The 26,121-nt window shown below is 35.8% G+C and overlaps 1 protein-coding gene across 3 annotated transcripts in view; it reads right to left on the bottom strand.

The window, feature by feature from the left end:
• Nucleotides 1–26,121, bottom strand: part of GLRA3 (glycine receptor alpha 3) — a 190,922-nt gene that overhangs the window by 150,198 nt on the left and 14,603 nt on the right. For all 3 annotated transcript variants that reach the window (XM_002922632.3, XM_002922633.3, XM_019803155.2), the window contains exon 2: nt 4,439–4,566. In XM_002922632.3, coding sequence (XP_002922678.2) covers nt 4,439–4,566 — 128 coding nt within the window. The remainder of the gene's footprint in view (nt 1–4,438; nt 4,567–26,121) is intronic.

Genomic DNA, 26,121 nt, shown 5'->3' with positions numbered 1-26,121 from the left:
TGGTTGAGCTTGGATGGGGTCCTCTCTGCCTCTTGGACATGAATGCTTGTTTCCCTTGCTAGATTAGGGAAGTTTTCAGCTACAATTTGTTCAAATATCTCTTCTAGACCTCTGTTTTTCTCCACCCCTTCAGGGATGCTGATGATTCTGACATTTGATTGCTTCATAGAGTCAGTAATCTCCCGTAACCTACATTCTTGGGCATGGATTTTTTTAAGTCCAGATTCTATTTTCATTTTTTCTTCTACTAACCCATCCTCCAATTCGCTAATACGTTCCTCTGCCTCGGTGACCCTGGCCGTCAGAGCTGGGATCACACCCTGAGCTGAAGATAGGCACTCAATGACTGCGCCACCCAGGCGCCCCGGGGTGTGGGCTTCTTGATTTTTCAGCCTGCCTTCTGGGAGAGGGGCCTGCCATGCTGATACTCAGGCAACCCTGTTTGGGTAGAGTATCCATGTCCCCTGCGAGGGGGGATGGGGATGGGCACCCTGTGAGCCGGTATTTCCAGGCTTTTGTTCTCTGGCGGCTTTTCCTGGCGGTCTGCTGTGCCTCTTCTGAGAGTCAGAGCAGCAGCGGCCGAATCTCAGCCCTCTGTCACAGAACAGAGGGATCGCGGACCGTTCTCCACTGATGTTCTGGCCACTTTAACTCTGTTACTGTTGGTGCTGCGCTACCCTGCAGCATCCCGGGATGTGCGCCCCACACCCGCTGTCCCAGCCTTCACTTCCAGAGCTGGCGCGTCTCTGTCCTTTGTGTTTCTAACAGCACCAGCCGCCAGCCGCCCCCCCACGAGCTCCCGGAGCTCCCTGTCTCAGTCTGGATCCAGTGAGCACACCGGATCCAGAGTATCGTGAGAAGTCTTGTGGCGCGCACTCCCGGTTCAGTCTCAGTCTGCTGTCTCATGGGTGCCGGTCCGCAAGTCCACCTGCTCCCCCGTGCAGTATTGAGATTTTATGTTTTTCTCTTAAAAAATTTGTAAATCCCTGAGAGTTTAAACACCCCTGAGAGGTTTTTTTCCAATTCTTTTATATTTGAAAACACTTGCCTATTGCATGAGCAATTATCCAAGTAAATTATTTTTATTATTAGTTTTTATTAACATTTTAATCTATGAAGAAGTGAGGATTAAATCAATTAAGTTACTATAATATATTGTTTACATCTGTTTTGGCCAATTCCCACTTCTATTCTTTAAAAAAATTACTTAATTTTGCTTATTTAAAAAAAGAAAGACTAGTTGAATATCATGCTACTGATATTCATGCCCCTAAATCCTTACAGTATTAATATCCATCTTTGACAAATTGAGAGGTGAAGTATATATATAATACCCAGTTTAAATTAGTTTATTTGATTAGCCAGGTAAATTCCTTTAAAAATATAGACAAGGGGAAAAACAATTCATATGGGGGGGACATTGTATTTTTAGTCTTGTGAGCTACTACACAGAAAAACTGAGTTAAATATTACCAGAACAGTTTCTTCATACTTCTGCCTGATGAACTTCTTAAAGAGGGCTGGTGGGTTCCTAGGTACCTGACAATAGAAGGGTTCATCTGCCTCTCTGTTTAATCATCTTCTGGTATGTCTTGGATTTAGTTTGCTAGTCCCTAAATACTGCAAAAACATTTAAGTATATTCTATTTATATTTCAATATTAGGCAATGAAATGATGGCCAAAGAATTATGATGTTATTTTATGCTGTAAAATCAAACTGTGTTGACTGTGCTTAATTTGGGGAGGAAGTTGTAAGCTTCTGCAAGACAACAACTTTTCACTCAGTGAGAGGTGAGAAACTGAGAGTGTTACCTAAGAACCAATCCATTAAGGTACTGGTTTTAAAAAATTGACATTATGTGTGGTAATCAAATGAGCATCCACTTGCTTCTCTGATACTGAGTATAAGATATCTTGAAAAACCATAAAGGAGAGAAAATTCCCCTCCCCTTTCTTTTCTGTTCCTTTAAGGACACTGGGAAGTAAAAATTGATTACCCTATTCTCAATTTAAAAAAAATCTAGTAACTTCTAAATTGGCTTTGGTTATCAGCTAGTTTTTATTTTTTTTATTTTTTATTATTTTTTAAAGATTTTATTTATTTATTCGACAGAGAGACAGCCAGCGAGAGAGGGAACACAAGCAGGGGGAGTGGGAGAGGAAGAAGCAGGCTCATAGCAGAGGAGCCTGATGTGGGGCTCGATCCCGTAACGCCGGGATCACACCCTGAGCCGAAGGCAGACGCCCAACCACTGTGCCACCCAGGCGCCCCTGGTTATCAGCTAGTTTTTAGAAATGTATTCTTATTAAAAAAATCAGTACTTATTTTTTTATTTTTATTTTTTAATGATTTTTTATTATATTATGTTAGTCACCATACAGTACATCCCCGGCTTCCGATGTAAAGCTCGATGATTCATTAGTTGTGTATAACACCCAGTTCAGTACTTATTTTAAGTAAGACCAAATCTTTTCAGTCGCTTCCCAGCCTCACACATAAATAGTAATACTAATCACATTTAAGATGGTTTAAAATTTCCTTTGTCTGTTAAATGATTGAAATGATAAAATAAAAGTGAACTTTTCAAGAGAGCTTCAAAGGCACTGGGACCGCTATTGTGTGGTTAATGACTTACCTGTATTTTTATTAAGATATCCATTGAGTCCGTTTATGTGATTTTTAAAAAAATGTTCACAGATATTTAAAAATAAAATACATTTTCCTTTTCAGTTTTTCAGTGAAAACAAAGCAATAGTTCTGAATCACTGAATAGAATCACCATAATGAATCCACTAATTACTGATTATGATTCTCACTGTTTACTAATATGACAACTGAATATTTTTCAAGATCAATTCAAAGTTAGTTTTCAACCTAATGTCAGGGATACTCCTCTTTCTCAATTTGTAGAAGATCCTCATAATGCTGAAATCTCATTTCATTTGTGTATGATATCTCTTAAGCTATACTGTTTTCTCACAGCTTACATTTAGTGTTTTCCTTTTGTGCAGTTAAAAATATTTATGGTCCACCACCTGGGTGGCTCAGTCGGTTAAGCATCCATCTCTTGATTTCACCTCAGGTCATGATCTCAGTCAGGGTCATGAGATGGAGCCCCACCTCGAGTGAGCCCTGAGTGTGGAGCCTGCTTAGGATTCTCTTTCTCCCTCTCCCCCTGCCCCTCCCCCTTCTCATGCTCTCTCTCTTCTAAAATAAATAAATGAATCTTTAAAAAATGTATTTATGATCAAAAAATATAAAAATAAAATAAAAATATTATGGTCAAAATGTTTAAACACAAATCAAGGAAAGCAATCTACATATCAAATTCATTTTGAAATTGAAGCAATTCATAATATTTTACTTATAAATTATCAACAAATTTTACTCTTACTTTTTTTCTCCTGCTACCCATTCTTGGTATTTATTAGTCCTCTCTAAATAATTCTTAAATCACTACTAAGCAATTCTTTTTCTTTTTACTCCCATAAGAACAGATTCAGGAAAAAAATAAGTATTGTAGTCTACATTGTATTTCCTTTCACCTTTAAGAATGAAAATATCTTAACTGAATCTCATGGAAAAGGTAGGCATTCTTATAATTTGGATTATTTTTTTTGTTGAAATAGAATAATATTCAAGATATATAAAATAAGTATGGGCGCGGAAGTAGCTTTCTAATCTTTTACCCTGGGACATAATGTGGTTCTGGATACTCTACATATGACCTGTATAAATGTGTTGCTTATCATTATATCAATTAGAAGAATAAAAAAAATTGAATTAACAATTATACTCTTTCCTATAAATTTAAACAAAACATTCGGTAGATGTCATAATTTTTAAAATGTTATCAGTAGCTTTTATTTATTCAGACTCTTTTCCTTGCACATAAATTCAACAACCGTTTGATTCTCCACAGTATGGAGAGTCTTGCTGTGGGGAATTTAAAATATGGTTTATTGACAGGTCTAAAGAAGCTTCCATTCCAGTGAGTAAGAATACATTTTAGGAATATATTGTAGGAAATTATATATAAACATATAACATATGGTTAAAAATATAAAAATAAAATATTTATATATTCATATATATAGCAAATATATATTCATCTTATACTCATTATATAGTCACTATTCAGTGACTATATAATCATTTTAGGAAATTACATAGATTTCCTAAAATGAATCATCATGACAGTAAGTATAAAAAAGGAAGACAAAGAAACACTATTGGTCCAAAGAAGACAAATTCTGAGAGCTATTAACATGAGACTAGATTTTTTTTTTTCTTTCAAGACATATCTTTGAGTAATAAGTACTTGAAAGATTACTGGAAATAAGCATTAGAATTTTTGGTGGAATCAATCTGAAAATTTAACTTGTTTACGCATATTCAAAACACATTTCAAAAATAATAGCAAGCAGAACAATTACCTTTAAAATTGGGTCTGATTCTTGCATCGTACCCTGATGTCCTCCCCATTAATTTATCCAGAAAGTCAGAAGGTGACATTGGAGCACTTCGAGATCTTGCGCTGCCTGTTTCCTTTGTCGCAACCAAGCTACAAATGAGAAGAACATTCAGATTTTACAAAAAATGACAACAAAAAGTCTTCTTAATAATTGTCACTATACATAGAGAATAAAAATGGTAAGCAAAATTACCTTTTAAGACAAAAAGAAAACACTTTCTATGCTCTACAGTGAATGTTATCGTAATGGCAGATAGGTCTTTATAGATCTACAGTCAGTATTTATAAGGTTTCACGTGCATTCAGCCTAAAGGTAGAGGTGATATTATTTTGTGTTGAGTCTGGAAACAAAGCCATTTCCAAATTAGTAGGCTTTCAAAATTTGTATTTAACCAAACTTGACTTTAAATTTCAATTTTTAGTTAAAAGTGTCTTTAGTGATTCAGGTGTAAGAAAAATAAAATGAAAGTTCAGCTGTGAAATATAATTCTTATTGCTTTTAGTGAGGGAAAAGCATCAGCTTTCAAGTTTTGTGAGTTCTTTCCAATGGTAATAAAACTTCTGTCCTACAGATTAAACAGTAATGTTCTTTTCTTCAATTACATGCTTCCTATATTCATAACATACCCAGTTAAATTCATTCTGCTTTCACCTTGTGTCATTCATCTATAGTACCTTTTGTTCAGATCTAAAATTTGTGCATTAAGATTGAGAAATTACCATCAATGTGGTTAATGCATCTGGATATTATACAATGAGAATATATGTCCAGGAAAAGGAAAGAGTTATTGCACTTTTTTTTCATTCAACCATTTTCTGTCTTGTGCAGCTGCTCATCCTTGAAGCCCACAAGTGTCACGACACCCCTTCCAGCTTCTCATTTACCTAGGCTGGCCCACAGAAGGCCGGGGCCTGCTTGCTAAGATCAAATAATTCTTTACATCCATAGAGCTTTGCTCAGGGAAGTGAGGCAGACTTCCTGAGCACACATGTGTTTGAAACTAATATATTCAGGCTGATGTTATTTCCTGGATATTGTCAGTCATCATAGCCTCCCAGCTCTGTCATTCAGCTCCAAGCATTGCCAGGCCCTGAACCTTTGTGGTCACAGCTTGATGTCAGCAGTATCAAATTCCTCCTGCCGGAATTTTTAAGTAGTGAAAATGGGTCTTAACAGCCATCACTGTTGAATTGTCTACCACACACAGAGGCACAATTTTAAAATCCAGTATCAATCATAATGTGATAGTGACATTTCTGAAAGTGGAGGATCACAGCTAACAGCATCCATTAACAATCGTGCAGTTCTGAAGGTTCTTTCTAGTTCTGGACATTCTAAGCCATTAATCAGGTCAGTGGCTGTTTGTGTTCCATGCTTTCTACCTGACCAGAAGTTTCTCATCTCTCTATTCTTCTGGCTGTATGTTACTTTGTGACCCTTTACCTTTGATTATTACTGGTCAGTTGAACTCCCTGCCACCATGATCTCTAGAAAGTTTATTCTAATGTAATCATCATCATCATCTTCACCATCATCATCATTAAAAAACCACTATGTTCTCAATAACTCTAAACTTTCTCTACCATCCGGTTTTAAGTAACTTTTCTGTGTCCTCTTAAGCAACATTTGCTCATTTTCTATAGGCCAAGGACAAAGGGCAGAAAGGAGTGTCAGAGTCCTTATAACTACAGATTGCTGCTTCTAAACCATTCCCGGTGTTTCTTTTACAAAATCCTTCCTTTCCAGAAAATAAACTTTTACATGCTCCTAACAACAAATAAACCAACATACCTGGATCTGAACCGGTAATACCCTGACCTTTACCCCTTAAACAAACAAGAGAATATTATGTATGCCGAACTGACAATCCTTCACATTTTGCACTGTGTGGGGGAGATTATTCCAGATTATCCAAGTCAGCCCTACATACAATGACGTGTCTCCTTATAAGAGAGAGGCAGAGATATATTTGACTACAGAGAGAGGGGGAAGGCACTGTGACCAGAGAAGCAGAGATTAGAGTGATGTGCACAGCCACGGAATACCAGGAGTGAGGAGAAGCAGGAAAAGGAAGGGACAGATTCTCCCCTAGAGCTTCTGGAGAGTGCGTGGTCCTACTCACACCTTGTTTTGGGCCCAGTGAACTGACTTCGGACTTCTGGCCTCTGGAACCAGATAAATCATTGTTGTTTGTGGTAATTTGTTATAGTAGTCATAGGAAACTAGCACTGAGTTTTCCATTGAGTGATTCCACTTTTCAACTCTAGAATTGCTCTTTTGTTCTTTTTTATAATTTCTATCTCTTTGTTGGTATTTTGTATTTGGGGAGATATTATTGTCATACTTTCATTTTAGTTCGTTGGACAAGGGTTCCTTTAGTTTAGTTTTTTTTTTCATGTATTTAAAATAACTGGTTTAGGAGCACCTGCATGGAAGCATCTGCCTTTGGATCAGGTCATGATCCCAGGGTCCTGTGATCAAGCCCCATATTGGGCTCTATGGGGAGTCTGCTTGTCCTCCTTCTACCCCTCACCTCTGCTCATGTTATCTCTCATGCTCATGCTCTCTCAAATAATTCAGTCAATCAATCAATCAATCTTAAAATAAAATAATAAAATTACTGGTTTAAAGTCGGGGTGCCTGGGTGGCTCAGTTGACTAAGAGTCTGATTCTTGATTTTGGCTAAGGTCATCATCTCAAGGTCATGGGATTGAGCCCTGTGTTGGGCTACATGCTCAGCATGGAGTCTGCTTGTCCTTCTACCTCTGTTCCTCCCCCAGCTCTCTCTATCTCTAAAATAAACAAATAAAATCTTTAAAAAAAAAACTGGTTTAAAGTCTTGTCCAGTACTTCCACTGTCTTTGTTTTCTCAGGGAAGATTCTAGTGATTGCTCTTTTTTCCCTGTGTATGAATCATACTTTTTTCCCTTTGAATGTCTCATAATATTTTTACTGAAAATGGGACATTTTAAATAATATAGTATAGTAATTCTGTAAATCATATTCTACCTCCTTCCTAAGGTTTGTTGTTGTTGCTGTTTGTTTTTTTTAATTGGCTTTTCTGAACTAATTCTGTAAAGTCTCCATCCTTTATTGTGTATGACCATGGAACTATCTGTCTGGGCGGCTTAGAAATCACCTGATAATTGGACAGGGATTTTTTTAAATTTCCAAAAACCAATAAACCTCCCAGGATTTTCTGGAGGCTCTGTGTTTGTGGGGTTACACTTTCAACACTGAGTCAGGCAATTAACAACTCTGTCTTTGCCTTTATTTGCCATTTCCACAGGGCTTTAAGGCCAGCCAGGGTTGGAGCCTAAGTCTTCTCAGGTCTTTCCTGAGCATGTACACGACTCTATGGGTATTAGTTTGGTAGGGTTGTCTTAACAGTACCATGGACTGACTGGCTTAAACAACAGAAATTAATTTTCTCACAAATCTAGAGGTCCAAGATCAAGTTATTGGCAGAGGTAATCTCTGATGGCCTTCCTTCACAGCTTGCAGATGGTCATCTCCTCTCTCTTTCTTCCTCTCCATCCACATGCTTGTGTCCTAATCTCCTCTTCTTAGAAGGACACCGGTCATAGATAGGACCAACCCATCTGACTTCATTTTATCTTAATTATCTTCAAATAAAGTCACATTCTCAAGTATTAGGAGTTGGGATTTCAACATATGAATTGTGAAAGGATACAATTAGGCCCATAACTCTGGGCATGCTGACAGCCCCATACATATGCGTAGTCTTCTAGATACCCAGAATGCCCTGACTGTTACTCACTGCATTGGCCACCGATGACATTAAAACATTGCCTCTAAATGCTTTTGACAAACATTACCAGGGAAAAGATTCTCATACTGAGTGAGCTCCAAGTTAGGTCTAAAGCAGTCTTGTAAGTGGAGTCTTCCAAAGACCCTCCAGACAGGTCAAATAATGACAATTCTCCAACAATGAGGCTTTAAAGGAATTCAAACTCCTTTCTATCCCCTCTGGTAACTTCCAGGTCGTTGTTTTTTCCTATAATTGCAGGTGATTGTTTTATAATGCTACCATGGAGCTAAGTAAGGAAGACAAGAATAGGACAAGTTATAGCCACAAATCCTATTGTTCTTACCAATATTCAGCTGTCTTTCTTGATTAAACTACTTCATGTATTGCTGCAAATCTCTGATTAATTGCCAGAGTTCTGAAAAAGTTGGTTGTCAGATTTTTTGATAGGTTTCTCCCTGCTTTTATGGAGAAGAGGATTTATAGAGATTTGTAAAACTGAGAGAAGTTCAATAACAATAAAATTATAGTGCATTTTTATTATATAAAATATCCTTTCTCATGTCAAAATGCACTTAAATATCTGTTAAATGTTGAAACAATGAATTTTGAGTTCTCATAATTTATTAGGTGCAAAGCACTGTGCTAAGAAGCTGAAGTATGTAGAATACGAATTTGAATCTTTAAAGTATTCACAGTTCAGTAGATTACTCTCTCTGGGCCCATCTGAAGTCTACAGAGAATCCCTGGGAAGTATCAGTGAGCAGGAGCTGGGAAGGAGGCTACAGTGAAGAGGGTGATTGGCTGGCTGGCTCCCTCCTTCCTGCCACTGAAAGCAAAATCTCATGTTTTGTAACAGGGATTCACAACCAAGCTTTGCAGAATGATGCCACTAAAAAATGAGAAAATTCTGAGCCGAGAATTATTCCAATTTTCTTTACTAGTTATGTTCCTTTCAATGACACAAGAACCATCCAACTGCTTAAAGAGAGTTGATTTTATTTCTAAAGAGTCACAATTTTGACACTCAGAAGGAATTATTGGAAATGAAACTACATGGAGTAATTGGCTGAAAAGCATTTCTACATCATCTATCCCTTCCTTTTCTGAAAGGATTAGAGGCTATGCATATGGAAGACTTCCTATCACCTACAATTCTTGCTCTGGCATTTTTTAAAAAAGTTTTATTTATTTATTTTAGAAAGAGAGAGAGAGATCATGAGTGGAGAGAGGAGCAGAGGGAGAGGAAAACAGCGAATCCTCAAACAGAATCCACACTGAGCATGGAGTGCAAGGTGGGATTCCATCCCAGGACCCTGAAATCATGACCTGAGCCAAAATCAAGAGTCAGCTGCTTAACCAACTGAGCCACCCAGGTGCCATCTGCTCTGGCATATTGATCCTGGAACTTCCTTCATAGTACAGTAATATCCGAGACTTGCACCATGTGAACATTAGTAGACTGTCTTAAGAAAAGTTGAAGAAAGTCATCGAAGAAAGCTTGTAGTAATAAAGCTCCATATGACCAATCTGGAATCTTTCTCTCATTTTTAAATAGTCAACATCATCATCTGTTCAAACATGTTGAGTATCAATAAAGCTATCATATTTATAGCAACTTACTAAGGTTCTTAGCAAATTATTCATGATCAGTACTTCTGAAACAAACAGCTTTGAATTTTTTAGAAGTCTTTTATTTATGAATGTCTCAAATCTGTTAATTTGTCTGCCTCCCACACTTGGCTCTTCTTTTCTCTACTGCATCAAGTATTGTATTTATTATTTTTACTATTTACTATTCACTCTTACCTAGTCTTAATTACTCTTAACTATTTATTATTAACTCTTCTTGGAAACTATGTATAGACTCATAAACATTCCCATCAATGAACGTTTGTTTCAGTTAAGTATTTTATATATTCTTATTTGTAGAAAGACACGCAACTTGAAAGTTCAGAGACTTCAGTTTCTGAGATACTGGCAGAAACCTTTTTTCTTAAGACTTGAAATAAAAAAATCAAAATTTGGGGTACCTGGGAGGCTCAGTCAGTTAATGTCGACTCTTAGTTTCAGCTCAGGTTATGCTCTTGGCTCCTTGCTGGGCACAGAGTCTGCTTAGGATTCTCTCTCTCCTCTCCCTCTACCCCTCCCCACCCTGCTCATGTTCTTTCTCTCTTCTTTCTCTAAAGAAATAAAAATAAAAATTCGTCAAAAAGATGTCCCTTTCCTTCCTCTTCTCTCTCCTTTGTCTTCCTCACTGAGACAAGAAAATAAAATACATCCACTTTTGGAGGACAGAAATGACCATTAAATGTGGATGCTTCTAAGATGAATTTAGAGTAATTGTCAATACCTATTTACCTCTACTAAATGCACCTTAAAATTGAGAGAACATATGAAAGATGTAGCTGGCCAACATAAAGAGGGTTTGAGACAAGTCTTGGCACATGGGGCCACAAAACGCCATCATGAATTGATTTGCACAGAAGGAAGGGTGACTTGTGGAGAATAAATCAGTACCCAGACTTCTGAGGCAGAGAAGGCTTGGAGTATGATGGAGAAACACAGTTTACTTTGTAGTTTATAGATCGACAACCAGTCTTGTAGGACTACAGTTCTTTGTGAAAAAAAATTTTTCAGTTATTATTTGGAACTTCGTGAGTTTTAGAAATATAAGCAATTGATATTTGTTTGAAAAACAAAACACAGAATGGAAGAGATGTGCATTCTTCCCATTTCTTTGTGGCTTTGGTCTCATTAAGAGAACTAAAGAGAAACTGGGATATTTAGGAGTATGTGAAGTTTTGAGTATTTCCCATGAAAGCCTTCTGCCTTAGAAAAGGAATCATTTTTGCCATGAAGACACATGCAGTGAAGCAGGCTTTAAGTTGAGATGATACTAATTATTGAAAAAGGAGACCACAGTGGAGGCATATAAAAGAACTATTCTAGAATACCTCTGGAGACTCAGAAAAATAACTAAAAATTAACAAGGCACTAGGATCTTGACTCTTGCTACTGTGAACAATATGCTAGTCAAATATGATTATCATCTTAAAGTGATCTCATTTCTGAACTCATATCTACAGTTTGATTTAGGCTATTTTAATTTATGATAAATATGATAGCTGCTTCCTGATTTCCCAGGCACATAATATATGATATCATTTAATTCTCATAACAATGTTGCTAGTTAGATATTATAACCTATGTATTACAGGTGAAGAAACTAAGGTATAGAGAGGTTTACTGGCAAGCCACTTAAACATTAAATGTATAAACCAATGTTATAAACAAATGGAACTTTACACTGAAAACAACTAGACAAGTTTAAAACAAATCTGTGCATTGAAGAGCTAAAAACACAATGGAAAATAACATGGCTGTGACCTAAGATAAAGGAAATTCATAGAAGGGGAGCAAATATTCTCTTGGAGGTGGGGTGGAGTGGGGAAAAAACTTGAGTAGTAGCTGAATAGTTTACAATCTGTGTACTAGTTTTGAAAGCTTTATGGATTTAGGGGGACAAAAACTATATTTCAGGACTCATCTAGGGGGTGAACTCCTATGAGTGACTTTAAGATCTCAAAGAATTTTGAGTAAGAATGAACCAGAAATGTAGAGAGCTAACAGGAGACTAGGCCTAACTTAGAACCATCTCAATTTCTGAAACTAGAATAAAAGAATCACAGATTGCTCGCAACCCAGCTCTCTAATAAAAGCAAACATAAATCAAACTCCTTCTGTTCCCACACACACTTGTTCTTTCTGCATTCTTTTCAAACTTGGTTAATGGCAACTTCATCCTTCCATTTCTTGGGATAAAAATCTTTTATAACCCTGACTCCTGTTTTTACTTCACATATCATATCAATCTGCTTGGCCCTACCTTCTAATTTAGATCTGAAATCCAACACCTTCTCACCATGTTCTCTTCAATGCCTCTGATACAACCTACCACTGGCCATTACCTTTGCCTGGAATGCTCATTGGTCCTCTCGTCATCTAATCAATTTCTATTTATCTTTATGATCTAAGTATCATTTATCTCAAGAAATCTTAACTGTTCTCTCTGATTTTGTAAAACTCTGCTAAAATATTTCCCACATTTGTGCTCTTCATTAGTAGCACTTATCACAATTGCAATTGTCATTTTAATAGAATTAATCAATCAATGTCTATCTCCTACTTTGTAAGATCTACTATGTAAGCAAATCATGGCTGTTCCAATTGTTTTAATAGACCCAGAAAAAATACAGAGCATCCAGAGTAACAACTGAATAAATATTTTTGAAACAAATTAACTAAATATAATGATGGAGAAGTCAAACATCAGACTATGACCCCCCAAGTCTAGCCGTAATCATGCTTAGAGTAGATGTTTAACACAAGAGAAGGTCCAACTTCCTTTCCTTCTGTCCTAAGTTAGGAGTGATGTTAATAAGTAACCAAGGACAATCTTAGAAATCTGCAAGAGAAACTTAAATCATCAAATCATGAAGATCGTCATTTAATAGTAGAACTGGAAAGTTGTAAATTGGAATGTCAGGGGGATATTGGCAGTGGTGTCTACATTCAGTCCTTACATAAATTTGTGTTTTTTAGGGTCTATGGTGTCTATGTTCAATGCTTACTAGTTGTTAGTGATAATTATTTATTGTTTGTGTGTTTGTATATGAAGGGTTAATATAGGGTTATAAGTAAGGGATAGGATGAAGAAGGAGGACTCCATTTAATAGTAAAAATAGAAACAGGATTAGATAGTGCAGTCATTTGAAATTTCTTAACTCTAATCTTTATACAATCTTTTTATCTACAAAATTTATTTTTTGTCATAAATCACTTATTTTTACTAAATACTTGTGCTCAAAATTTATGATAATTGTTATAACTTCTATGAAAAGTTCTGTTATAACTCCTATATAAACTGTCTATCCTCATGAATAGTACCATACTTCTTTATAGTTTTGACATTAGCTTATTTCAACTGAAAGAACTAAAAGGCCATAACACAGCTAATTAACTCACTGATTTGTAGTTTCTTAATGACTTATTTATTTTAAAGAAAACTAATTAAGTGTTTCAGATACATTGGAAATTACTTAGAATAGATTTAATAGTTTCTGTTATGTGTTCAGTGCACAAGATAATTAAATAGAAGTCATCATGGTACAATGGTTGAAGTTCCAGATGGACAGCCAGGAGGCTTATATTTTTTTTCCAGTTTTGTCATTAACTAGTTATTTTGCCTTGAGTAAGACAGATATTTTTTTTACCAGTATTAAAATGGAGACTTAAAGTGGCACACATTTTTCATAGATAAGTTTAGTAAAAGAAATGACACAATCTATATATATGTTTCAAAAAATGTGAAGTTTGAATTTCACATTTGATACTATGACTCCTTTGGTCAGGGATATTTTTAAATGAAATAAAGAGAAATTCACTCAAGCTAATTTATATGAAAGGGCTCTGAATGGTTATAATAGTGTTCCATGATACTCAAGTGTAGAAAAATTTAGGCAAGCTTCAGGAAGAACTGAGCAGCATAAAAGAAAAAGATCTGATTGACCCATCACAGTTCATGGATTCAACTTATGGTTGAAACACTTTAGCTAGAGAAGTTCCAAGTCAACATTGCCAATGTATAGTTGTAAGGGACTTAACTGACAAAATAGTTTGCTGCTTAAATAATTCAATAACTTCTCATTCAGAACATTAAGTCTTTCAGAACTCAACTATTGAGGGAATATTTAAAGGAATTTTGGGTTTATATCATTTTCTGTTCAGTAGTTCGGTTTCAGTTTTGGCATTCTAGCCAAATTCTAAATAATTCAAAAGAAGTCTATCAATTTATGTGAAAGTCAGTGAAAATTTCTAAAAGGAGGGCTGCTGAAATGGTAATCCAGAATTTCCCACAGGAAAAGACTGAATGAATAGATATAAGAGAAAATATCTCAGAACTCGTGGTGTCATGGCAAGTACCAGCAACTAGAAGAATATTAGTGTGCCTGGAATAGAGCCGGAGTGTTAATATTAATAATAAATGAGGCTGGAGGGATGTAGGTACCAGATCATGCACTGCTTTATAGATCATACATGGACTTTTGTCCAAAGCCCCATTTGGAAACAATTCCAGTGGTCAAGGTGAGAGCTAAGGATAGTTTGAGTAATTTAAATAGCAGTGGGGTTGAAGAAGAGTAGAAGAATCTAAGAGATATCCACAAAATCTTTATCCACAAAAAATTTAATGATGGTTTGGTACTGAATGTGAATAAGAGGAACATCTCAAGCATACCTATGATGATTTTTAAAATACTTATTCAATTCTTTTTGACACTCCTCCCTTCCGAGGGTAGAGCCCAATTTTTCTCCTGTTGAATATTTATTATACAAAGTGACTTGATGATGTACATGAATTCTGTAGTTCAGTCATAAAAGACGTTGCTGTTTCTATCTAGCTCTCTTTTGGATCACTCACTTCTCCCAGCCACTCAAGTAGCTACATGGAAGAAATTGAGGGCTTTCATCAAGAGAATTCACCAAATTGTCAATCATTTGACTGAGCCACTTTGAAATCCGACTCTCTACTCCAGTCAAGCCTTCATATGACTGTCACCATAGCTCACATCTTGACAATAACCCAATGAAAGATCCAACTTAAGCTGTTCCTAAATTTCTGACCCATGGAAACTTTGAGGCTAATAAATATCTATTGTCATTTTAAGCCACTAAATTTTAGGATAACATGTTATGCAGTAATAGATAATTCATATATTCAGCTTTCTGACTTGAGCAACTGTATTCATGGACATATCATTCACTGATACAGGACAAAATGAAAAAGGGAACTAGGTTTGAGAGTTATAACAATGTACTCTGTTTTGGACCTGTTGAATTAGAGGATGTTTTGAAATATCTAAGAGAAACTTATCTACTATGATCTGTTCTCTGTATGGAGAAACAAAAATTTGCAATGATATTTTACTGGATGGTTTCTTTGAAAAACTTTAATAAGCATGCTGGCTCCTAAGGGCTTTCATCCTGGCTATTCCTTCTGCCTAGAACAATCTTCTCTGGATGGCCACATTAATTGCTCCCTCACCGTCTTCAAGCCCTCACTCAAATGACACTTTCTCAAAAGGTCTAACTGAATTACTTAGCTAAGAATGTCTTCTGTATCACATTTTCTCTCTTTTCTTTCTGCTTTACTTTTTCCATAAAACTTATTATCTAAAATATTATTTATTTTACTTAATTTTGATATTTTTCTCTACTAGAAGATAACTTTTTGCTGTTTACTGTTGTACTCCCGATACTTGGAATGTCGACTGGCAAATAGGAGACATTAAGTAAATACTTAGGAATAAATGAATAAATAGTACTTGAAATATGTCACTAGAGGGATTAAATAATATATATTTTTAAACCGAGAAAATCCTGTGTGATAATTAAAATAGGTTGATATGGAACTCAACAAACTTACAATAAATCATATAATTACTATTATTGTTATTTTATTTTCACAGAAGTCAGAGCTTCAAGAGAGTAGTTCAAGTAAGGATATGTTTTCCCAATGAAGCTATCTAACAAAGTCAGTGTTCAACTCTTTCAACTTTAGGGTAGCTACAGAGAATAGTAAAAGCACCCTTTATTTGAATTAGAATATCACTGTCTCTTGGAAAGTAGAGCACATAGAGTCTTTGTCTGGATGAAACTTCATATTTCCTCTCAGATTAAAAATGTCTTCCTTAAAAAAATTAGGTGAAAACTATAGCAAAGACTTTTCCTGAAGTTTATAGCTCATGTTCTTATTCTATGTAAACATTTTTGATAAATCATTTTTTAATCTGAGAAGTTTAATGTTGTTATTTAGACATTTACAATAATTAAGTTTAAAATTATAAACTTAAATCTGTAGCTGTATGCAAATATATCATTATGCTAACAGCTGCATGCATAAGCCTTTCAGTAAAACTATGTTTAATTCCCCCAAACACAATAAAAGCAAGTTTTTATGATCTAAGAATAAACTAAGCAAAAAAATTCAGAATTTTGATGGAAGATTAAAATAAGCAGATTGTCAAGACAAGACAAAAAAAGTGTTCCTCAAGATTTCATTTCATATATGTAAAATATGTATGCACGTATGTATCAAGTATATGTACATATATATGCAATGTAAGTATATGTGCATATATATGTATGTTAATATACATATTTAAATAAACATATTTATTTATATAGACATGCATATTCTTGTATTCACTTAGTTGTATATATGCAGTAAAAAGCAGTTACCTGAAACTCTAAGTGCAGTTGAGGAAAATACCAATTAAGTCTCTATAGCCAAGGTGTTTATGTTATGTTAGAAGAAACACACAATAAACAAAAAAAAATTTATTAGTAAAGATAATTAGAGTTTGTTCTATATTCTCAGAAGAAAACAGCCAAGATGATGAAGCAGAAAATAAAGAGAGAGGCCATATAGAACGGATGGTCAGTAAAGACTTGCTAAGGAATTGAGATATGTGTCGAGTGTGGAGCAGAGGGAGAAGTGTTCAGGTAGAGGGAATAGCTACTTCAAACTAGTGGTCAATAATCAGTCAAAAATCTTTTGGCAAATAGCATAAACTTGATCTCCTATTTCATAACATAAATATAAACAAATTTCAGATGAATTGAAGTTCTAAATGTAAGTATATAAATATTTAAAATATTTTAAAATAGTTTAATAGCGTTTATTTCCTACCCTCTGCAAAGTCCATTAAACTAATACAAAATGACAAAAGTGGTATACACTGTAACTAGCCAACAACAGAAAAGGAGATATCAGCAAATTAGAAATTCCTACAAGTTCTGGAAAATGAAAAGAGAAAATAATAGAGAGGTAGGTGAAGGGGGTGGGAGAATTTTCAGAAATGGATTAAAAACAAGTGTTTTCAAAGTGAATGAGCTGATTGAACTCAACAGAGATTGAACTAAGAGAACTATGTCTAGAGGCATTGTTGTAAAACTGCCTAATATTAAGAATTAAGAGAAGATCCTGAAAGATTTTGAAAGAAAAAGGAAAATACAAAATAAGATCAGACTGGCTTTAGGCTTTCAAATGAGCATTTGTACATGTTATAAAACATCAAGAAAAAGCCTTCAAAGTTCTGGGTAAAAATTATTTTTATTTCATGTTTTCAACTCAGCATTTCAGCCAATATGTGAATCCAGTGAGCAGTAATGAAGCAGCCACAAATACAAGGAATTGAATAGCCTACTTGCATTAATGCTCTTTTGGGAAAATCATTGAGAATATACTGCAGCAAAATGAGGGAGTAAACCAAGAAACAAAATCCTGGAAGGAGCTGATATAACTTAGAAAGTAGTAACGTGATTCTTCAGATGAGGTCTGTGCAGAAGACCTCAACAAAAAATATAGCTTTGCTCAGAAGAAGAAAGAACTCTAGGAAGGCCATTTTGCTGTGGGGTATAGTGAGGTTTGAAATATAACATATAGACAAAACCATAGGATTAAAAGGGAGAGAAAAAAAATCTTTAAAGAAGCATTTAATATGAGTAAAGACAAAAGAAGAAATTAGAAAACTGAGGGAAAACAAAATGGTGAAACAATGACAGAAGGATATTATTTAGATGTATGGAAATAATCAACAGAATAAGAAAAACACATAAACATTTAAAAACGGTTGCTCTCCAGAAAGACAACTAAGTATGGGGAAGATGGGATTGAGAAAGGCTGTCAACAACATCAGTGCTGTCTGCACCATATAATTTTAAAAAGTCATATGAAAATTCTACTTTGAAAATAATCTAAAGAATTAGAAAGACATAAAAAATTGTTTAAAACTTGTCATAGACAAGACAAAATGAAAGCCTAAGGGAAAGGCTGGTTTATTTAATACTCACACTCAATCTTTTTCTTTATTATTATTATTTTTGAAGATTTTATTTATTTATTTGTCAGAGAGAGAGCACAAGCGGGGGAACAGCAGGCAGAGGGAGAGCAGGCTCACCACTGAGCCGGAAGCTGTATGTGGGACTTGAGCCTAGGTCCCTGGGATCATGACCAAAGCTGAAGGCAGCCGTTTAACCGACTGAGCCACCCAGGCATCCCTTTTTTCTTTAATGTTTCCTGAAAATGTACATGTGCTAAGCATTGTTATGAGGATTTTGGATTCAGCAACAAACAAAACAAACCAAAATCCTTGATCTCTGTGAGCTTACATTCTAGCAGAGTGGAGCATAATAAACAAGAAACAACAGTTTACTAAATTGAATACTCTTTTTTAAAATTTATTCATTTTAAAGAAAAATTTAGATCACAGAAAAGGATGATCCAGAATGATAGGATATTGGAGGGGTGGGCACTGTTAAAGTTTTAAATAAAGTTTTCATTGAGAAGGTGATACTTTATCAAGACATTAAAGAAAGTCAGGGAGTTGGCTACCTGAGTACCTGAGGGAAGAGTATTTATTCCAACCAGAGAGAACAGTGAGGGCAAAGGCTCTAAGTCAGAAGCATGATTGATATATTCACAGAACAAAAAGGAACTAGAACAGAGTTAGCAGGCAGGATAATAGTGAGAAATTAGATCAAAGCATTAGATGGAACACCAAATCATGTAGGGGCACAAAAGCCTTTATATGAAATTTGGCTTTTACTCTGAGTAAAGTGGACAATTTGAAGACATCGAGTTCACATAGGGCATGGTCTGCTTCTCTTTCATAAAAAAACACCATGCATGACTAATCTGTTCAACATGTACTGGGGTGGGGCTGGGATGGTTGACAGAGACTAGTTAGATTATTGTTACAGTCCAGGTAATGGTGGCTCAGACCAAGCTGTCACATTGCGGGTGATAAGATGTGATCATATTTTGGATACATTTTGAAGTTTGAGACAAAGTGATTTTCTGACAGATTAGATGGAAAAAGAGAGTGGTCAAGGATGAGTTAATGTTTTTTGGCCTAAGTAACTGGAAGGATAGATTTAATATTAATTGAAAAGGGGGAAATTGTGAGTAGATTAGGTTTGGGATAAGTAACTGGAGATTGGTTTGGGGCATGTGCAGTTTGAGATGACTATTTGACATCCAAGATGCTGAGTAGGTATACAGTTAATTTTATGGGTGTAGAGTCTGAGGAGGGACATCTTTTTATTGGTTAAGGCACAAATTTGGAAAATATTATAGATTAGTAGATGGCATTTAAGGCCTTGAGACTAGACCACATCACCAAGGGCATACATACAGATAGAAAAGAGAAGAGATGGAGGAGGAGAGAAGAAAACAGCAAAGCCAGGTGGGAAGAATAGCCAAGGGAGTCACAGGAAAACTGGTAGAGGGTGGTCCTGGGAGCCAGTTAGAATAAGTATATCAAGGAGGAGGGAATGATCAACCATTAAATGCTGCTAATTGATCAAATAAGATGAAGACTGAGAATTCGCCATTTTATTTTGCTAGGTGGATGTCAACAGTGACTTTGACAAGTGCAGTTTTAGGGAATTGGTGGAGGTGAAAACCCAGTTGAATGGGTTCAAGAGAGAATTACAGAGAAATTGTAATAGTAAGTATGGCACTAATGCACAAATCATTGAAGTAATGCATCAATATTAGATATTTATGAATGAACCTTTGTGCACAATTGGTGAGAATACAAATTGCTACAGCCAAACGAGTATGGAGGTTCCTTGAAAAATAAAAAATGGAATTACTATATGATCCAGTCATTCCACTGATGAGTACTTGGCCCCCAAAAAGAAAAACACTAATTCAAGAAGATATATGTATCCCTGTGTTTGTTGCAGCATTATTTACAATAGCCAAAAAATGGAAGCAACCTAAATATCTATCAATGGATGAATAAAGATGTTGTATATATATACAATGGACTATTACTCAGCCATAAAAAAACAATGATATCTTGCCATTTGCTGCAATGTGGATGCTACAATAATGTTATATGAAAAAAGTCAGACAGAAAAAGACAAATACCATTTGACTTCACTCATATGTGGAATTTAAGAAACAAAAAAATGAACAAAGATAAAAAGAGACAAACCAAAAGTCAGTCTCTTAACTACAGAGAACAAACTGATGGGTACCAGAGAGGAGGTGAGTCAGGGGATGGGTGAAATAGGTGAAGGGGATTAAAAGTACACTTACTGTGATGAACACTGAGTAACGTACAGAAATGTTGAATGATTATATTGTACTTCTGAAACATATAACACTGTATGTTAGCTATACTTCAGTAAGTAAATAAATAAGTAAATAAGCTGAGGGGAAAAATTATGCATGACATGAAGCACCACAACAAATTAAACAAGCAAAATAAAAGCAGATACCTAACCAAGCACTAATATCTTCATTATGTAAGAGACTCCGACAAATCATTTAGGAAAAGGTAACCCAATAGGGGAATGAGCAAAATACATAAATAAGCAATTCATAGAAAAAGAAATAGAAATGCACATTTAGAATAAAAGAGGATGCTCAAATTCAGAAGTAATCAGGCAATGTCTATTTATTTATTTATTTATTTGTCTGTTTATTTATTTAGAGAGGGAGAGAGATGAGGGAAGTGGGACGGAGGGAGAGGTAGAGAGAGAATCCCAAGCAGGCTCCACACCCAGCCCATAGCCCGACATGGGGCCCGATCTCACTACCCTGTGAGATCATGACCTGAACCAAAATCAACAGTTGGGTATTTAATTGACTGAGTCATCCAGGAGCCCCACAATGTCCATTTAAAAAGACTGAATATCATTACAACTGACCAAATTTTAAAGTTTAGCAATATCAAAAATTGATGAATTTATGGGTAAAATTTACTTTCATAAGCAATTTATACACTGAAGGATAGTATATACAGCCATTTTAAGAGGGAATTTCATGTTCTTTATTTAAATTATTAAGACATCCTCCTTATGACCCAGCATTATTTAATGTGAGATTGGTTATATTAATGAAAATACAAAATGACCTTAGTTACTGTAAATGTGCTTTTAAAAATCTCTAATACGATTCTAGTTTAGATTTATACAGCCATAAGCAAAATAAGGTATTCTATGTGTTCTGAAACAGAAAGTACTTAAAGAAATACCATTAAATGAAAGAAATAACAAGTGTAAAAATAATATTTTTAGTATAATCTTGGGACCCAAAGGGATCCAACATAGCATCCTCCCTCTCCCCCTCCAAATGTGGAATAATTTGAGAAATTTTTTCAAAAGGGTAAAGGATTTGGGATCATAACATGATCTTATAACTGATTAAACCGATACCATCTGAGAACGCATTGGCTTCCCAACGAGAATTGAAAATGATGTCTATATATCCACACCTTACTCAAGGTCCCAAGTGGAAAGGGAAACTATGCTTGCCCAGATTTTCCTTCCAAACCTCTCAAACAGAAGACCCCCTTCTCTCTTCTAGGGTAGAATGAGTGAGAGAATGGAGAGAAGCCAGAACAAGACAGTTGTTATGACCAACGGGGAGTTTGGATTCATCTGAAGTATTTGGATTTTTATACTGAAAACATAATCATGTATTAAGTAATTATAAATAAGTAAAATTAAATTCACATAAATACTTTGAAATTGATTTTAACTGAGTGCCTATAATGATTAAACTCAAGTTTATAAATACAGATTTGTGGTCATTACACCTCTATGATTATAGCAGTTGCATATGTAAGCTTCAAAAAATGCTGGTTGCATTCTTAATCTCCAAAGCAACATACAATGGGAAACATGTTCTCAATATCACCTTTTCTTTTTTCCTTTTTTTCAAGTTTTTTTATTTATTTGAGAGAAAGAGAGTGAGAGAGTGAGGAAGGGGGTGGGGAAGAAGGAGAGAGAAACACAAGCAAAGCCCACACTGAGCGGGGAGCCCAATGTGGGGCTCAGTCTCACCACCCTGAGATCATGACCTGAGCCCAAACCAAGAGTCTGTTGCTTAACTGATTGAGCCACCCAGGTGCCCCCAATATCACCTTTTCTTTCACAGATCAGTGAAATAGCACTTAATTTCTCAAAATGAATCACCAACAATAAAATGTTCCTCATAAATTCTGTTGCCCCTTTCTTCCTTCTGAGAAAGGATATTCTTTATTTTATTTTATTTTTTTCTGACTTATTCAGAAAGACTTCCTCCCTTAGCCTCATTCTACACCATAATCTCTCTGGAGAGTCTTGAAATTCTCTTATGTTCAACACACCAACATCCCCACACTCATACCTAATATGCACAAAGTCCACTACCTCTAAACATTTTTTTTTTCAATTGAAAAATGATAAAGGAATTTTCCTCTGACTCTGGAGTACAGTGTGCTCTGGGACAATAAACTTAATAAAAGCATTGGGGTTTCAACAAAATCAAAATTAGAGAGGTGAAATCTCCTTGTAATACTAGACTTTACATTTTGTTCAGTCAAAAATGGTCAGGGGACTCTAGAAGTCATAATAGTAATCATTCAAAATTCAGAATGTGCCCCAATCACATGTTTCCCTGCCTTATGGAATTTTATCAATTCTTTTGCTTAAATGGCCGTCTTCTACATTGCTGTTCTTTGATTATCTGACCTGGAGATGATCCCTCTTCCACTAAATTCTTACAGACCATTTGGTTCTATCAATCACTGGTTTCCATTGTTGATACGTGAGGTTTACCTGCCAAGATCCCTCTCCACGAGCTAATCTCTGCCTGTGTCATATAACCCATGTCATTGGAACTCATCTCATAGCATTAATATACTACTTCACTATAATTTCTAGAGTCCTTCTAGAGTTCAGTTTGGCAGAATTCAATTTGATAAATTTGTTCCTTATATTCCAAATATTCCCAACCAGTTTAACTTGCCAAAAGATTACCAGCTTCAGAGTCATTTTTCCGGTGATAATTTGAAAGTGGTTACATCAAATTGGTGGAGGAAATGTTAATCAAGAATTGTTTCTCTAGGGGCACCTGGGTGGCTCAGTTGTTAAGCATCTGCCTTTGGCTCAGGGCGTGATCCCAGAGTCCTGGGATCGAGTCCCACATCAGGCTCCTCCGCTGGGAGCCTGCTTCTTCCTCTCCCACTCACCCTGCTTGTGTTCCCTCTCTCGCTGGCTGTCTCTCTCTCTGTCAAATAAAAAGATAAAATCTTTTTAAAAATTTTGTTTCTCTGTTATGGGGGGGCCTGGGTGGCTTAGTCAGTTGATTATTCAACTCATGGTTTCAGCTCAGGTCATGATCTCAGAGTTGTAAGGTTGAGCCCCCAAGATCAATCCTGGTGTTGGGCTCCATGCTTAGCACAGAGTCTGCTTGAGTTTCTTTCCCCCTCCCTCTCCCTTATCCTCTGCTCCTCCCTCTGCTTGTGCTTTCTCTCTAAAATAAAAAATAAAATAAAATAAGAATTGCTTCTCTTCTAAATTTTATTTGTCAAAATACCTCTTAGGCTTTTAAAACATGCACAAAGCTTGTTAAAAAAAAACTACAAATTTCATTTAATCTAATATATGCTCACTATACAAAAAAAATCATAAAAAATATAAAAATAAGAAAAATGCATCTAGGGGTACTTGGATGGCTGAGTCGGATAAGCATCTGACTCTTAATTTCTGCTCAGGTCATGATCTCAGGGTCATTAGATGAAGCCTGGCATGGGGCTCCATGCTGGGCATGAAGCCTGCTTAAGATACTCTCTCCCTCTACCTCTGGCCCTCTGCCCCATCCCTACCACACTTGAATGCACACATGCTCTCTCTCTCTAAAAAAAAAAGGAAAAAAGAAAAAAGCATCTTAATCCTACCATGCAGGGATAAGTGATACAGAAATCATCCTCTTACCTGAGATTTTAACTGAGTTATAGATATTTATAAAGGAAATAATATAGCAGTAGTACTGCTTTATTTTGAGCTCTCCTTTCTATTTTCAACTAATTGTGCTTGAAACACATTTTTGTAAATCCCCAAATCAATAACATTCAGGACATAAAATCATGATATTTTAAAACACCAATCTCTGGAGTCTCTGAATTTGAAAGAGATGTACAGAGAATATCAACGTGGAAACATACTAAGTTTATTTTCCTGAATAATACTGAATCAGCAAAGCATGGAGTTATTCAGGTTTTGGTAGGTATTCCCATTTGTGTGACAGCAAATATTTATGTTAATGTCACCTTTCAATGGAAGGTGGTCTGACTTAAGCATATTGAAGGCATATTGGACCTTTTACTTCCTGTGGTGCAGGAAGCCTCATATCTGCCTGACCATTATATCTCCATAAGGAGAGAGAAATGGCACAGGATGAAGGAGGGAATCAAACAATAAGGCAAAAAATAGTTTATAATTGGAAGTGGTAAGGAAAGGTAAATACAGCAGTGAGTATGGTGCTATTCATTTTTCCCTCAGAAAATTTGAGTATCCATCAAGGTTTGTTGTTTTTATTGTTGTTTTCACCAAGGTTTTTATTGGACTATATTCTTTTTAAAAATTGAAAGAAGAGATGAGAAAGATACAATCACTGGTGTTAACATGATACTTAAAGCTAATGCATAGCTAAGGTTATTCACTCTCTGACTCTCTTGTCTGCTTCCCCTGCCTCACCTCTGTCTCCTCCTCCCCCCTCCTTCCCTTCTTTGTATATGCCTAAACTATTTTGGGAAACGTGTTTATGGTTTCCCAGGAAACAAAAGGATTTTAAAACCCTGTCGATTATAGAAGTTATTTCCTGTGGCAGTAAGAGCATATGTTTTCTTTAATCATGCATAACACAATCCCTAGAGACAACGCTTTATAGGAAAAGGCTAGCCACATTGGAGATATAAAAGAAACTGTTCAAAGCTGTGAGCTCAAAATGCATGCCAACGTTGCCAAACTTGGTGCTCCTGTGTAGAATCATGAGAACAAAGAGCACAATTTTGAAAGTGGATTTCATTCTTGTATTTTGTGATGAAATTATCAACAAACAAATCTTCCTATGATTCTAACTGAATGAGTCGCATTTCACTTTTTAAGGAGTGACGTGATCATTTCTTTTTCTACTTTAGAAGAGCCTCAATTACAGAGCTCACTTGGAAAAATAAGCAGTTAATTTGAATTAGGTGAGGTGCGTTCTACTTCTGGCTTTGCCACGTAAAGTCGTGCGGTCTGAATAATGATCATGTCTCTAGACTTCATGCTCCTCCACTGCAGAGTGATAGGGCATCTGCTTCAAGGGGGTTGGGCAGAATTCTCTGACACAACTCAGAACACAGCCCTGCCAGAGTGCCAGAAGGAATGGAGACTCGGCCCTATTCTCTTGGGTAACTGGGAAGTCAGCCTGAACTTGTTCGCTTCATTGTTTATCTTTATCTCAGTGGACGACCTTGCCTACTACTTCAAAGAGATAATGGAGCATTCAGCTGCTGAATTATGAAATCACCATCCCCATATCGACAGCTTGCTGTATTCTGCATATATTTTAACCTTCCATCTAGTCAAAAGCTACCCTTCAACTATGGCTCTTCTTTTTCATTTGCTCAGTGACTGCCCCTTCTCTTTTGTAACCCTCCTGTCTCTTTCTAAAGGAATTCCTAATCTCTTGGCTTCTTTCTTCCAGACATAAACAAGGTTAAATTTCCTGCCATTTAAAAAACTAAACAAATCAACGATTGTGTATCTCAACTGTGTCCACTCTTACTTCTCCTTGTAGTAGCCTCTTAGAAAAAAATAATCTGCGTTTATGTTTTTCTTTAGGCCATCAATCAATATTATGCTATCAAATTTGAACACATATATTTATACCAAAAATTCACTTGAAAAGGCTACCAGTAATCTTCCACATTTCTTTTTGTTTTTATGGCATTTTGTTTTATTGATCATTCTTTCCTTTCTAAAACTC

Source organism: Ailuropoda melanoleuca, chromosome 5 (assembly GCF_002007445.2).
Source record: "Ailuropoda melanoleuca isolate Jingjing chromosome 5, ASM200744v2, whole genome shotgun sequence".
NCBI lineage: Eukaryota > Metazoa > Chordata > Mammalia > Carnivora > Ursidae > Ailuropoda > Ailuropoda melanoleuca.
Note: the sequence above shows the minus strand (reverse complement) of the source record. Positions and strands in the feature narration are given on the sequence as shown.